A 16,429-nucleotide genomic window follows, 5' to 3' on the forward strand; every position below is an offset into this window, starting at 1 on the left:
AAGATCACTTCCCCTTTCTTTGCATGAAATTTCATTGACCATGGAAAACAAAAATTGTATTGGCACTATTTGTTCTTCCCCAAACCCTCTTTATCGATCCCTGGACTTAATCTTTTTTGCTTTTGTTGCAGATTGATTGCTTAGAGAATGTCTGATGTTTTCTTTCCACATCAGTGTTTCTCAATTAAATAACTCAGAGAAAATAATCAATAAAGTTGTCATAAGATACAAGTAAGGCTCAAGAAGATACCCATCTCTTTCTCTGAACCATCATTTTCTAACAGTACAGAGACAAGTTGTATGTTTAGGCCAGTAGTTCTCAGCCAGGGGTGATTTTGCTTGTCCCTTGACCCCCCATGACTCTTGACAGTGTTAGACACATTTTTGGTTGTGACAGCTAAGGAGGGGTGCTATATTGGCATCTAGTGGGTAGAGGCCAGGAATGGTGCCAAGCATCAATGTTAGTTCCCTATTGCTGCATAACAAGTCACCATGAACTTAGTAGCTTAAAAAGTACACATTTATACCTGATAGTTCTGTAGGTCAGCAGTCTGGTGGGTGGAGGAAGTGGGGCTTGACCAGCTTCTCTGGTTAGAGTCTCACAGGGATGAAATCAAGATGACAGCCAGACTGGGCTCTTATCTGGAGGCTATGGGGAAGAATCCACTTCAAAGCTTATTCACATTTGTTGGAAAAAGTTAGTTTCTTAAAGTTGTAACACTGAACTCCCCATTTCCTTGCTGGCTGTCAGCCAGAGGCTGTTCCCAGCTCCTAAAGGACACCCATATTGGTTTGCTTGTGACTCCTTCATCTTCAATCAATATCAACAATAGCATGTTGAATCCCCCAAGTGCCTTGAATCTCTGATTTTCTCTTCTTCTGCTTAGCAGGTGGGGGTGTGTGGGGAAATAACCTTCTTCTTTAGAAGAGCTCACTTGATTGGATCAGGCCTATTGGAATAATCTCCATGTCTTAAGTTTAGCTATTTGGGACTTTGATTACATCTAAAAAAATTTTTGTCATACCATCCAACCTGGGCAGTATAGTGAGACACCCCCCACCAGCTCTACCAAAAAGTGAATTAATTAAAAAAAATAGCCAGATGTGGTAGCACATGCATGTAGTCCCAGCAACTTGGCGGGGGGAGGGGGGAGCAGCATGAGGCAGGAGGATTGCTTGAACCTAGGAGGTCAAGGCTGCAGTGAACTATGATTGCACCACTGTACTCTGGTCTGGATGACAGAGCAAGACCCTGTCTCAAAAAAAAAAAAAAAAAAAAAAAAAAAAAAAAAAAAAAAAAGTCACAGAAGTATCTCAATTAGTTTTGTTAAATAACCATTGGATTTAATGATTTAATATTGTGGGACCATCTTTGGAATACTGCTAATCACAACAGCCTACACAAGGCATTAGATAGCCTCCCACAACAAAGAAGTATATGGTCCCAAGCTCCTATAGTGGCAAGGTTGAGAAACCCTAATCTAGGCATATCTTTTTCTGGATGATGGAAGTATTTTCAGTTTATCTTTCTTATGAAAAGCAGATTCTCAGCCTACAGCACTTGAAAGAAGCATATGCCACTCGGTTTCTGATCATGATCCAGGACTCTCATTATCCAGGATCTGTTCATCACAAAGATCTTATCAAAGATTTGACATTTGCTGGTCCATCTATTTTTACCTATCTACCCCTTTAACTTCACATCTATCAGTCAACTTAGTATACACTCTTCTGTTCTTTGACAGGATAGTTTAAAAATATTAGGAAAAGAGGGAATTGTTAACATTCTCTTTGACCAGATAATCAGAATGTGATCACCTTTGTAACTAGAATGCAAGTTTCGAATTGCAGAGACTTTTCCTTGATCCCTGGTGTACCAAGCCCTTGATACAATTTGTGGCACATAGTAGTTGCACTCTGGGTATTTGTTCAATAAATGAGTTTCCCAGTCAGGAATCATGGGACAAGAGGAATCTTCACTTTTTGCACAAACATTCAAATTTAACTGGGCCTGAGCATAATCAGAGAATGGTTTTACTATGAAGTGTAAAGAGATGAAGCATATGTTTGTGTCACTGGAGCTTAGCAGCACCTGAAAAGCATGTAAAGGTATATAGGATTTCATGTTTCTTAAAAATTAGAGGAGCCACCTAATTCAAACTCCCACTTCAGTAAGAAATCTCCAACACCTCTGGTGGGTCTCATTTGTGTTTGAGTTTTTCCAAATGGTGTAACAGGGGCTAGATGCTTTGGAAAAGTAATCTTCAGAGATTTTTTACCCATATGCTCCCTAAAATAATTTTGGAAAATCATGGACTCCTTTGTACATTTTTAAGTTGACATCTAAAACTTCTAAATCACAAATTTAATACTTTTAAATAGTGTAATTTCTGGCATATTCCATATCCTACATTTTCTTTAAATATATTTGGTAAAAACTTTGGATCAACAGATTTAATGCATTCAATTTGTGTAGCATGTCTTCCATACAATCTATCAGGCAAATTCAGTTCTAACTGTCAATCTAAATAGACAAATCAGGCTTACTGTTTCCAAAAACAGTCTGGATCCATTTTTCAATTTAAATAAACCAGAATACGTTCATTCCTCTGACAACCACCTTACTTTTAAACTCTAAATTGATACATAGACAGGTAAGACATAGAGCCTTAAAATAAGTTTGTCCCCAAATGACAGCTGTCACCTCTCTCAGGAGTCATACGTCCTCAAGGTAATGCTTTTCATAGTTTCACAAAGGTTTTCACACCCTGAGTAAATGTACTATAGTAAAATTGAGGACTGGTGAGACATACGTTTTTCTTCTGTGAAATAGGACAAATGCAAGGAGAGGTGACAAAAGATAAATTTTAATCCCAGATAGATACGTTTTGGGGAGAAGTACATATAGAGGTAGAGGACTTGGAAAATAATTCCCTTAAAAGTATACATATTCCCCTAGAAAATTTCTAATGTATTCTCAGGGATTGACTCCTCCAGTTTGAAGACTGCTGATGTATATAACCAGCTCCGTGGTTAGAAAGGTCTTTCCACTACTGAAATAATGCATTGAAAGAGGCTTCCTATCCTGTATCTGTTTTTCTATATTTCTGTTCTCTCTGGAGTATGTTGGGTAGGATAAATCCATCTCCTATTGATGATACTCCAAACATTTTAAGAGGCTATGATACATTCCCCACATCTTTCCATGTCTTAAGATTAATATTTTCAGCTCCTTGAATTGCTTATTAACTATCATTGTTTTTAGTCCCTTCACCTTTCTAGTCATCTTCACATAGAGGACACTAATACTTATCAATTTTTTTCTGAATTTTGATGTCCAAAACAATATAGTGCTTCTATTGCCAGGGATAAAATATCAATCTTAGTAATTTTCTTTATAATGTAATGAGCTATTTACTGAATGCTTGCTATATGCTCAGTGCTGAAAACAGCACTGCAAAAAACATTCTAATACTATTATTGCCATTTTGCAGAGGACAATACTGAATTAGAATAAAACTAGATAACTAGAACAAATTCAAGAACTTCACTCTGAGCTTTGTTTATTAATTATTTGCTGGCTGGGACAGTAGTTGATTTAATAGTAACATGGCAACATATGACACTTTTCTCTAAGTTAGCTCAAGATTATTTAACTTGAAAGCAAATATTAAATACCTCTGCAGGTATGCAGGGACCCAGATTAGAGGAGATATAAGATTAGACAAAATGTCAGAATCAGTTGCACATTCACTAGAAAAGTCCCTGTAAATCGAAGAGGAGCCTGGCATATATTATGCTGTACTGTTGTTTAGAATGACTTGCCTAAATCAAACTAGACTTTGTTCAGTCCAAGAGAATCTGTGGAGATCCTGTAGACTGCTGCTGATTGGAAGGAAAGACCTGAACAACGGGGATTTCCCATCTTCCCTCCTGTACTTCAACCAAGCATCTCTGCTTTTCTCTAGCTTTACATAATTACCACAATCAAAAGTAGATAGAGGTAAAATAAAAATAGAGGAGTGTGTGTGAAAGAGAAAAAGGGAAAGAGAGAGCGAGAGACAGAAGTCATGAAAAAGTAGTCACAAAAAGAATACTCTGGAATCAGTTACCTGGGTTTTAGCCCAATAATATATGTGGCAATATACTTCTCAGTGAGTTACCTGGACATGGCCTTTAAACACGCTGAGCTTTAGTTTTCTCACCTTACCTATAGCAGGTACTCAAAAGATTTTTGTTGAATAATTTTGTATTTTGCAAAAAATAACCTTGCGAGATTGTAGAGAGGATTAATGCTAATATAGGGTTTAGTATAGCCTGGCACATAGTAAGTGTTTGGCAAATAATAACAGTTATTATTATTGAATCAATGCTTCTTAGATTTAGGTACAGGTGCCCATGTGGCACTTTTTTCTAAGTTAGGTTGAGATTCTTCATTAAACTTGAAATATTAAATGGTGTTAAATATTTGGAACCTGCTTGTGTCCAGAGGGGCATCCCCATTACAAGGGAAGATTACAGGAATTTCAGAAGTTTCTTGGTTCTGCACTCTTGGGACTGTGGCTTGTGAAGTTTGGTATGAAAAATAGTGGCAACAATGATATTGTCTGGAAGAAGCCTTGTCATTAAGCCAGATGTGCCAAAATCATACGGTAAGTCAGTGGGATCAATTCCTGCAGTCCAAGAGGTGTGCATATTTGCTGTCATTGCCCTTCCTTGGGTTTGAAACACACTGCCTGATGACATCCAACTCTGTGTATTTAGGACATTTGTCCTCTGGGTAAGAACAAATTATGAACCTACTGCCTATTCTTGAAAGAGAAAAGAAAAAAAAAATGTGTACCATGCTTTTGACCTGAAAACTAATGCCTTGAATCTACCTAAATCATTTCCAGTTAAATACCATTGTCTGGGTGAATCACGTTCATCTGCTGTAGACTGTAAATTCTCCAGATTAAGACCTTGTCTTTTCATAGGATGTATAAAATAATGCACACAGTTTTAGCAGTCCTGGTATAACAGATGGCTATCATTTGTAACAAAAGAGTAACATTGGAAGCCTTCTGACATAACCTTGGAATTTGGCATGCAAGAAAAATCCCATAACATACATATCGTAATCCCATAACATGTTGTGAAGATATATTCCCCATAGGGAAAACCCAGTAACTCATTTCTTCAAATCTAGAAAACAGAAGGAACACTGAGAGTCAATTCTAATTATGTAAAAATTCTTTGCTTTACAAGGTAACTTTTAAAAAATTATAAAATATTGCTATATGCTCAGTGCTGAAAATAGCACTGCAAAAAAGATTCTATTACTGCTATTGCCCTAAATATCCTATTCTTGAAATAACCAGATCTCTTTTTGGAGTATTCAAAATTGGATTTGCTTTACAAAATGTTTATTAGACTGAACTTCTCAGGAGCAAAGAGAGTGTGTAAAAATGGGGTATTGCCTGTCAGGAGTCAATGGTAAAGTGTCACTTAGTCAGTGAAAAAAAAACTCACCATTCCATCCTGAGACCACCAAAGCCAAACTGTCCAAATGTGGCAGGTGGCTATTTCAAGCATCATGTGCTCTCATTCCAGGCAGGAAGGTGATGCTAGCATTGGGGTGGGGGTGGGGGGGTGGTCATCAGTAACAGTGTAATCCTGATCACAGGGTCAGAAGGGATGCCCTGTTTACAGCTTTTCCCTCCACCTGTCAGACCCTCTTTCTTTACAAGCACAGCAAACACAAGCAAATAAGTGGTCCTCAATCATTTCTGATACATCACAGGAAAGAACAACAACATACACTGCACCATTCAGTTTAGCAAGTAAGCAAGCTACGGGCACTGTGCTAGACTCAGAGAAAACAAGACAAGGAGGAAAGAAGAAAATACACCCGAGTGCCTTCAAAGACCATGCAATGTCTTTAGGTACTGTTCCTAGCTGGCTTCTCCAACAGAAAAATGAGCATACTCCTTTTCAAAGCTGGATACTGTAACCAAATGCACTATTCATATTTTTCTAAGACTTCTAAACCAATAGATGACTAGTCTCTTTCCAGATTTAGAGAAGCTGTTGAATTCTTTTCTGGAAGTTTTAATCTGTTTTGCTAAGAGGTTGTGCTCCAAACACTTTGCCAAGAGTTAGGGCCAGTGAAGGGGTACTTTGTGTGAGCTACAATACTTAGAATTTTCATAAGGAGTTCTTTCTGCCTTCCTCTGAGTAATTTCATCTTTCTGCCTTATAAGACTGTATGCTTTATGTGCTCATGAGTGTCTACATTGTCAGACTAGAAGGGGTGTTTAATACATTGAGCGAGTCTGGGGCCTAGAGATGAGTAGGTGAAGGATGCAAGGAGGAGGATTATGAATCAGGGGGAGTGAAAGATAACTTGGAAACTCCAGGGGAGGAAAATGGCTAATTTGGATTGTTTAATTTGCTCAGGTTTGTGTTTTGGGTTCTGTCACACTTGTGTTGAGAAATGCCCCTGTCATCTAATGCATGCAGTTTATGTTCAGAACCAGGGTTAGCACAGAGAGGATTTGGAGTGGGGAATTTTCTTCAGCCACCAGGCAGAAAGTCTGATCTGTGCACTGAAAGGAGATGGTTCTCCAGGGTGTAAAAATGTGATCCTGGCACCAAAGGGTCAGCTCTAGAACAAAATCAGAAAGCTGGAGAACTGAAGATTCAACCCTTCCCAGCCAAGAGAGTGCGAAAGGTGGGTTGCTTGCAGGGTGGGTGTGGGGGTTGCTCCTTCTAGCTCCTGGGCTGGAGAAGGGCAGGGAACTGGGAAGTGTGTGTCAGAGGCTCGCTATGCCAGGACAAGGTGTTGGGGTAAGAGGGTGGGTGGGGGCCTGAGGGGTGGCTTGGAGCCCTGGCAGTGGCTGCCTGACGTCACCAGCCTCTCTGGCAATAGGCTGCGAGCTGAGCTCCCTGAAGCGGCGGTGAAGGCGGCAGCGGCGGCGGTGGCGGCGGCGGCGGCGGCGGCAGCAGCGAGGCTCGGTCGGTCTCTGGCCCATTCACTCCGCGCCTTCTGCAGGCGCCACTGCAGCCGCGCGGCGGGGGCTCCCTCCTTGCAGACAGCTGGCGGTCCAGGTAAGAGACAAGGTGCGACTAAAGGCTTCTGATGGCCGGGTGACCTGACGACCGGCGCTACTGGGGAAGGCAGCTCAGGCGGCCTGTGCAGCCACCTCTGGACATAGCTCTGGCTCCCGCCCCTGCCCCGGACCAGGATCCGGCTTGCTTGCGCGCTGCCTCGCTGCTCCGCAGTGCAACAGTTTGCAGCTGCCTCTTGAGAGCAGCAAGGAGGCTCCCTGTGAGCTTCGGGTCTACTGGCTCCAGTCTCCCGGAAAAGCCTCGGGGCCTTCCGGCTGGGTCTGGGAAAGACAGAAGGTCCGTTCCCCAAACTTTGAAGGCGGAAACCCTCCCCTTCCCATTCCAGCTCTTCTAGAAAGAAGCAGACTACTGTCAAGTTGGGGTCACAGAGAGATGGGGAGGAGGGGGCCGTTTGTGGGAATGTGTCAGCTGAGAAGGATGTTTCCGCTGTATTTTTTTTTTTTTTGGAGGGGGGAGAATGCCAGGGAAGAAGGCTGGAGAAGAGATGGAGCGCGTTCCTGCGCGTCAGCCACGGTCGCGGACAGAGGCAGAGTGGGATGTGGTGCCAGGGGTATCCCCCTGGGAATGGAACCCGAGAGATCTGACACCGTTCCAGAGAGGGCGAGTCTGGAGTGTGGGGGAGGTGGATGGGAAGAAGGGAAGACTGCGTACCCGAAGCCTCCTTCGTGGCCTGGGGTGGGTGCTGGGAAGGGTAGGATCCAGGTGAAGATATCCGCCGATGGGGAGCAGAAATGAGGAGATCCGGTGCTCTGGGAAGTAGGGAATTCAATCCGAAGCAGCTGCGTGTCTGTTGTAATTATAAAGTTGTGAAGGGCGGAAGGGAAGCTGCCTTATCTGCTGAGTAATCGGCACCTCCGCGGTGCGGGCGCAGACCCCATCCTGCCGAGTGGCGTGAGCAGGCAGCTGGTGGCTCTGGTGCACGGCCAGGGGTGGGCAGGCTGGGGTCCGCTGACCGAAAAGACGGGCAGCGCCCAGCTCAGGCAGTGTGCCCAGAGGGCCGTTTTGCGGTGGTGTTTGATCCTTCCCGACCGACCGCACTCCCCCGGGCAGCAGCCGAGATTCTAACTAAGCTTTGTGTCTTTGCAGCCTGGTGCCTCCGCGAAGGAAAGGGGCGCGCAGAGACAGGTTCGAGGTGGAATCGGCGAGGATCTCTCCGGCGCCGTTCACTCCTTGGTCGCCTTGCTTGCCAGCAGTTGCTCCGTTAGTCCTTGGCTCGCTTGCACACCCCCTCCCGCTATAGGGAGCGGTTTTGGGTGGTGTGGGCTCCATCCTCTTCTTGGCTGGTGGGAACGGTGTGCTCAAAGGGGAAGCCTAGTGAGCCCGGCCCCTTTCAGCCCCGCGCCAATGAGTGCCAGGGCACCGAAGGAGCTGAGGCTGGCGTTGCCGCCGTGTCTCCTCAACCGGACCTTTGCTTCCCCCAACGCCAGCGGCAGCGGCAGCATGGGGGCCCGTGGCCCAGGCGCAGGCGGCAGCGGCACCTGCATCACGCAGGTGGGACAGCAGCTCTTCCAGTCCTTCTCCTCTACGCTGGTGCTGATTGTCCTGGTCACCCTCATCTTCTGCCTCATCGTGCTGTCCCTCTCCACGTTCCACATCCACAAGCGTAGGATGAAGAAGCGGAAGATGCAGAGGGCTCAGGAGGAATATGAGCGGGATCACTGCAGCGGCAGCCGTGGTGGCGGAGGGCTACCCCGACCCAGCAGGCAGGCCCCAACCCACGCAAAGGAAACCCGGCTGGAGAGGCAGCCCCGGGACTCTCCATTCTGCACTCCCTCCAATGCCTCGTCCTCCTCCTCTTCATCCCCTGGCCTCCCGTGCCAGGGTCCCTGTGCTCCTCCGCCTCCACTGCCAGCCTCCAGTCCCCAAGGAGCACACGCAGCTTCCTCCTGTTTGGACACAGCTGGCGAGGGCCTTTTGCAAACGGTGGTACTGTCCTGATCGTCTAGCCCCTCTCGTTCCCCGTCCTCATTTCCAGCATCTTTGCCATCCTTGCTTTTCTCCTCCTTCCTGCCTTTTCCATTTTCCTCTGGCCCCTTTCCTCTTCCTGGTTTCCTTACCTGCCCTCCCATTACTCTTGTTTCTCCTCCGCCGAGGCACTGTGCGGTATTTGTAAATATTGGGCGAGGAAAGTCTCTGAAGAAGAAATAACGCTGATAATACTTTAATAATATTTATAGTAATTATTATACTAATAACACAATCCAAGCGCATGACAAATCACATAATTTCTCATTGTCAGTGAAGGATGCATCTTCCCACTCCACCCCGCGCTCCCCTCAATTAGGAGGAGAAACCGCACAAGCTACCAAATATATAAAAGGCATTGATTCTCGGAGCAGAGGGAGGGGAGGGGGCCCAGTAATGTACATAGCTGTCAAGTTAAGGTTTAGTTTCCTTCCTTCCCCTCTGACCCCTAAGCTTTCACTTTTCCTTTAGCTTCCCTCACCTCCCCATTCCCACCCTCCGCAGGGCTCAGGCAATAGTATATAAAGAAAACGTCTATATGAAGCACCAGGACTGCAAGAGGCCATGGAGAAAGTCCCCGGAAAGCGTTTATGACAGGTACCCCTTGCCAGTCAGGTCATTTCTCACTCCTTGGTTAATCATTACCTTTTCCAGGACAGAGCATTTGATTTACTTTTTAAAATGTCCCTCGCTGGCCGAGCATAAGTACATTAAAATCTTTAAATACGTTTTTTTTTTTTTAAAAAAAAAGCTAACGCTTTCACTCCCTGCCCCGCCCCCACCCGTACACCTTTGACTTGTGACATTTTCAGGATTTACGGAGGATCTGGGAGCTGTCCAGCCAGGTCTGGTGCTGAAGTCGCCTCACCGTTCTGGTTACTTCCTCTAGTTGTGAAGGCGGAGGAGAGGCTTTTTGGAAAGAGACTATTCTGGCTTTTGGTTGGGTTCTTTTTTCTTTTTCTACAATCGGGTTAGCGTGTACTATTGGTTTTCTTATTATTAAACGTTGCATAAGTTATCTTTTTGTAAAAAAAAAAAAGTATTAGGTGATGTGTAGTACTGAAAGTGCAGTATCTAACCAACTAGAATGTTTGTTTTATTTTTAGAACAAGTGCACCTTTGTTATATATTTATAATATTGGTACCAAATACAGAAAAAACTATAGTTCTGTACTATGTCCTCCAAACTGTATAGTATTGTTCTTAATTTCCAGCTGTTGATATAATGGTTACCACTGGATGAGAAATTCAGTGGTGCAGACCTGGCTTCTGCTGTTTCCAGAAGTGTTCTTTTGTACCTTATCCTGTAGTAGACTGTTATAAAAAGATGACACACATGCTTTATTTTTTTCTTTTGCAAATAATAGAAAAAACCACAACCACAGAAACAATGGATGTGCAGGAATGCCATCTATTAAAAAACATAGTTAATATTTAAACAGTGCCTGTAGTTCTCCCTGCATGCAGTTACCACCTGGAGGCAGTGGTGTGTGTGCTTGCTTGTACTATAAATGGTTGGAGATGAGACTGGTGGGGATGTTGGGCAATTTGGATGACAGGACATGAGAATTTCAAGAAGTTTGATCTAGTAATTACTTACAGGATAAAAATATTTGCAGCGTGTTTAGTTACAAATCTCTGCCTGCAGCAAAGGAAAGGCTCTCTCTTTCTCTGTCTGCCCTAGCCAGCTTCACTGAATATACACAAATACTGAGAAAAAATTTGAGAAAATATAAATATTTTATTATTTTCTAATGCAAGACGAGGTCATCTATGTTAGAAATGGAATTCGTCTATAATTGTTTACTACCTTGTTTCCTTTGGTTGAATGACAGAAGAAGCCAGAAGCGTATTATAATATTAACTATATGCAGTGGCATCTCTTCTTGGAAATTAAGCCTTTGACAGCTATTCAAATTTTTGGGAACTGTATGAATGAAAATGATCTGCAAAAAGCTCTACCAAGAGAGTCCTTCCTGTTCTGCAGGGTGTAAGGCAATAGTGACACTAAAAGCATCCCTCTCCTAAACAACTAGTTGTTCTAAATTGTCTGCTTGGTCCAGGCACATGTGCTCTTATTCAGAGGAAATATTACCTCTAATGTTTTTGGTCATTATTTAATTGCCCAAGCTTAGTCTGCATCTCTTATAAAAATAATTTATTAAAGTTAATCACCCACTAGATAATCCCCTTTCCTGAAGCACAGAAGATCATCACTGAAGCATGCCATCTTGTAATATTAGGAAGACCAGGGAAAATATTTGGATACAATATGTTAAACAATGAACCAGATTTTCTCCAGTGCCTTAGTCACTTCCTATTAATAGGTAAAAGAGTGCATTAACTCCCTCAGGCCACTAGGGAATCCTTTAGTGCATCAGACTTCTACAGTGTACATCAGAATGACTAAGGCACTGTGAAGAAGAAAGTCCATTAATTTTTGTAGCTCACCCTCATCCAGTGGTAGCTCTTTAATATCTTACTACAGAATGACTTTTAGACTTGAAATTTGAATAGAATCAGGGACCCAGAAGGGAGCTTCGTCATTTCCAATGAGCTCCAATAAGTGCATGGACATTACTTTCTTCCCCTTATTTGGTGCACTTTCTACAGTGAATAATTTCCCATTTTATTAAAGCAATAAGATGTTCTGTTGTGAGCAGTGCTGGATAACGATTCAATTTTCTTGGTGCTGAAGCTACGCATATGTTCTTGCCTTATGAATCATAGTACATTCGAGGCATGCAATAATAACCCCCTTCCAAGGAGCAGCCTGTACACTTTGTGGGATAATTAAGAAGTTATCCTACATCATTTTCCCCCAAAGGAATGCAAGGAGCAAGAGAAATAAAAGCATCATGTATATTGTAAAATAAATAAATAAAAAAGATCTCAATACCTCTCAACATGGGCACACATCTGTAATACACTATTATTGTGCACCTTTAAATGTGTATGCCTTTATCCATTAATTGACTATGGTTTAATATTTTAAATAGTGCTCTGTGTAAAGATGATGCAGTTTGTGAGTCAAAATTCATACTGAACTTAATATACTCAGAACCTAAGCTTCCAGTGGTATCACTTGTGATTTTTTTCATGAGATAGAGAATTACATGAAATTCTAGTAACCCAGTTCCCACACCAAATTATTTCAATAAGCACATATCTAAGCAATTTGTACAGACCCTGTTTAAAGCACTGCTTTTCAGAGAGCTCAATTGGCAGTCTCAGGAGCTTGGGATGCTACCAACAGGGCATTGAGGTTTTCATTTTTATGAAACAAAAGGCAATCTGGAAATAGCTAAATTTATTTCAAGGATTTTATTTACTGATGTCCGTCAAACTAATTGCTTCAAACCCCTATAGCTACAGCTTAACTTCTGCACTTGCTATTCAGTATTAATAAGGTGGCATGCTTGATTCTTACTGTTTTTAAAAAATGAGAAAATTTGGAGGGAGAATACTATTATATCAACTGTACAAGACTCTGAATCTTAAAGATGTAGATGGATATAATCTTTAGACTTTATATACACCCATAGATATGTATTTATATATGCATACATTTTGTATAAATTTGCAATTGACTTTTTGTATTCTCTTTTCTGTCATTACAAGAATGAGATGGAAACTAAATAGTTGTTCCATCCTCTTATCCAAAGAGGATACTGAAAAGTCAGGTATGTGCATGCACTTATTACTCTGGGTCAAATCTGAATGACTTTCTCTTTAGTAATGAAAGGGGAGAGTCCTGGTTAGCTTGGAAAATTGGTAATTAGATAAGCTTCCTTTCCTAGGTTAGTGACTCAAATGTAGCAATGATAATAACGTTATGACCATGTCAATGTGGTCTGAATATCTAGACAGAAAGCAAAAATATCCAGAAGAGGTTTAGGGCCATCTAGACCACAAACCTGGAATCTGGATTGTGGTTTGATTTTTTTTTTTTCATTTTCAACCTGTATGTTGTGTAGAGATACAACTTTTATCTGCATAGCTAAAGTGAAAACATTACAATTATCTTTAGTTTGAAAAATCATTTTTAGATAATATGGACAAATTAGCTTTAAGAAACTTAACATCTGAATTTTCCACCATTTCTATCTGCATCAATTGTATCAATTAGACAATGGTTAAATTCTTTTTTTAATCATGTAGACATACACTTTAGTGTTTTTCTGTGGGTGACAGTTGAACAATTGCTAGATGATATTATGTGAAAGTTACAGGTTAAATTAGAAGCAGAAACTTTAATATAATCTGATCAGTTTTCTTAGTCCCATTCCCATATGAATTTGATCTGTGAATTTGAATCTGAAAGATCTACTTATTTGGGCCATTTTTTGTTGGAACTAGTGATTGTGACTCATGGATGTTTCAGGTCATATTAGAATAAATTGCCCAATTTATAGGAGAGTGTTTAATAATTGGAATGAATGTAAATCTGATTCTGATTTGGTTATTTGGTAACATTTGAGAAACAGCTAATGTGGCTTGACATCAATACTTATTAATGTCACCAACCTAATAATACAATTGGTGCCAGGTATGAATTGTATACTGAGAATAAGAATTAACTTTAATTAGAGACAACGACTTATCAAGGAGGTCCTACCCCTTTGACATAGGGATATTTCCCTTACAGTTGTGATTACAAGGGGTTGTTTCTTGTAATCAGAGATTAAAAGCAACAACAGTGAAGTGATGATAACAACAACAGAAAAACTGACTTTCAAACTTGAGTATACCCAATAGACAGAAGAAAACAGATATTAGAATTCATGGAAAATATGTTTTGCTTTTCTATCAATAAAAGAGTTTTCTTGTTAATTGGCTTTTTGGACAATATTTCCTCACCAGTTTATTGTATAATATACCGGGATAACATAATTACTTATTCTATTACACTCAGTTACTCAAAGAAATTATATTGTTTTTAAAAAATATTTTCCCAGCTCATCTGCTCTTCATCACAAACCAACTACATCTTAGAAATGGGATGTGTATAAAATTTAGGACAACCCAATAAACAGTCCACTATAATAATTTAGCAGCTTCTTTAGGCAGATGCTCAGGATCTTGAGGTAATATACTTAAATTCTCAGATTTCTTCTTTCTCTGCCTCCACTTGTCTAATATAATATAATCAGGTATATCAGGAAGGGATGTGGGCTGACATGATTTTGTGCCAATTAGAGCAAAGGCAGCCCCCAATTTATGTAAATTCTGATGGATCCTAGCTGAACCCTGCTGAAAAGGAGCTGCTCCTAAGTTTGAAGTGCTATTGTCCTACTGGCTTTTGTGTTGACATTTATCACTGCCATTTTATACCCTGGACCTTTGTCTTCCATCTCAAACTCATCATTCACAGGAACCTGTATATCCTGACCCCTGCCATCCATAGATCCACCAGTGCTTGCACACATTGTCCCCTTCTTGGAGATTCAGGAACTTCTGGGTTCCCTGCATCTTCTGGACTGGTGGGTGAAAAGCTTGGGTCTATCTTGTAATTATTCATCCCTCCACATCCATTCGACTACTCTTGCTTCATGTTAGATGGTGCCATGAGGATTTCTTCTGACATCATGTATATCCACAATAATATATTTAAGGGAAGGGAGTTTGCCATTTATATCCAATCCTTGAGCTTCTCCAAAGCTATTTAAATGTTTAAGATAACACCACTCTTTTTGACTCCTAAATATGTGTGAAGAGGAGCATGAAAGCTTTAATGGCCACCTGCTTCATTTTTCTCTTATTTTTCTCAAAATTGCCCCAGGCTGCAAGAGGCAAATAGTTCTCTTAATGCCTACTTTTCTCTACCAAAGACGACTCCTACTATGGTTAGCTTCCTGCTTCTGCAATGGACTTAATCATCTTCTTCCTGCTGTCAGTCTTATGATTAACTCTTACTGACAGTTGGACAGGGTGAAAGAGAAAGAAAGATAAGCTTATTAATTAAGGGATCCTAAATCAGGACCTATTTGAAACATATGACACCCACCATAGTAAATCTCTATATTCTTACAAGGGACATGTACTCATGATTAAGCTCCTACCCTCCCCTTTTCCATGAAGGTGGGAGCTTGATTATCTTGCATTTATTTTCATATAAACTTCTACACACTTCCTCTATTTTTGGCTAGAAAACCTGATTTCTAAACCTTATATCATGATTTGTCCCTAAGAAGGCACAAACTCTTGCAAATACTGGTCCATTATTTCATCCTATCTCCTACCCTTTAGGAGCTGCAGATTCTGTGTAGGAAATACTTCTCTTGAGCTTGGATAAACTTCTAGTGTATCTTGAATACTGGAATGGAGATGAGTAGCTACTCGATGTAAAGGCAGCAGCAAGTAAAGAATGGTGATACAATCCTATCCCTAGCCATTGTCCACTTAACTCCCAGTAGGTCTATGTGCTCTAACTTCAGCTGTTTAGCTCAAGAGAAGTATGAGTATTAACTCGGCTATCTCTCACAAGAGTAGCATGGTTCCATTCCCCAACTGCTTCAGTTTCTCTGGGTGGATCAATTTATGAAATATTAGCTGTGTATTCTCTTTCTGATTAGTTGTTGAAATCCATTAACTTCTTCCCCAAATACAAACTACAGGTATGTCCCAGGCTTGAACTGATGTAATAGTGGGTCTCCCTCTCTCAAAAAGTGGCTCTAAAACTTTACAGAACAAGAGGAAGCTCTTGGGATAACCTTTCTTCAACCCTCTTTTCTAATTTATGCTGAATATTGTCATCTGCATTTGCAAATCCTCTCTCTTCTTGGATCATGACCTTAAGTCAAAATCTTAAGTTTTAGCTTAGAGGTTGGTAGTCATATTTTGGAATAAAAATTTTCTGCACATGGAATCTCAAATTTTTTTAGGAAAGCACCTTCTAACCTCAATGCATTTAGGTGGCAAAAATGCATTGAGATGACAAAAATACTCACCCTTCAAATGCAGATGTGCACAACAAATGTGGCTACTTAATTTTCCCGTAATTCATCTTATTTTTCTCATAGGGACTGATTTCCTTGAAAGTTCTCTTAAGAAAGTCACCACATTATCAAATTTTCTCTTTCCTTTGCCCCTTTCCAGGGTTGTGTCTGGGTATAATTTATGTTATCTCATGGTGGCAGAGGAAGAAATGTCTTTAGATCTATGCAGAGTTAAAGGAACTTGCTGGTTCAGCTGGAGAGTGGCCAGACTGTTTTGCTTCCCAAACTGGTGGCTGCTATTCTACAGCAAGTCCTATCTTGTACCCCCAACTGGAGCCTAGGACCCTGGATAATTTTCTAGAGTCTCAAACTTTGAGTCTACAGTGGCTTTTTATTTCAACTGAAGAATTTTGCTG

At 41.3% G+C, this 16,429-nt stretch overlaps 1 protein-coding gene across 4 annotated transcripts; it reads left to right on the forward strand.

The window, feature by feature from the left end:
* The first annotated feature begins 1,218 nt into the window (after positions 1 to 1,218).
* C6H11orf87 (chromosome 6 C11orf87 homolog) lies at positions 1,219 to 13,908 on the forward strand. 4 transcript variants are annotated; one of them, XR_012518031.1, is made up of 5 exons: positions 1,219 to 6,712; positions 6,911 to 7,089; positions 7,560 to 7,710; positions 8,197 to 9,672; positions 9,888 to 13,908. XR_012518031.1 is itself a non-coding variant. In XM_074400548.1 (4 exons), the coding sequence occupies exons 3-4, from the start codon at positions 7,675 to 7,677 to the stop codon at positions 9,046 to 9,048; spliced, it is 888 nt and encodes a 295-aa protein (XP_074256649.1). In that variant the 5' UTR covers positions 1,219 to 6,712; positions 6,911 to 7,089; positions 7,560 to 7,674; the 3' UTR covers positions 9,049 to 13,908. The 4 variants fall into 4 exon arrangements, 3 of the variants coding, with proteins under 3 accessions (XP_074256649.1, XP_003923783.1, XP_074256650.1); XM_074400548.1 differs by having other exon boundaries at positions 8,197 to 13,908; XM_003923734.4 differs by lacking the exon at positions 7,560 to 7,710 and having other exon boundaries at positions 8,197 to 13,908.
* The last annotated feature ends 2,521 nt before the right edge of the window (positions 13,909 to 16,429 follow it).

The sequence above is a fragment of the Saimiri boliviensis genome, chromosome 6 (assembly GCF_048565385.1).
Source record: "Saimiri boliviensis isolate mSaiBol1 chromosome 6, mSaiBol1.pri, whole genome shotgun sequence".
Lineage (NCBI taxonomy): Eukaryota > Metazoa > Chordata > Mammalia > Primates > Cebidae > Saimiri > Saimiri boliviensis.

Coding starts and splice junctions, on each gene's coding strand:
- C6H11orf87 (XM_074400548.1), top strand. CDS start 7,675: ATGGAACCCGAGAGATCTGACACCGTTCCAGAGAGG. Junction 7,711..8,196: donor CTGACACCGTTCCAGAGAGG/GCGAGTCTGGAG, acceptor GTGTCTTTGCAG/CCTGGTGCCTCCGCGAAGGA.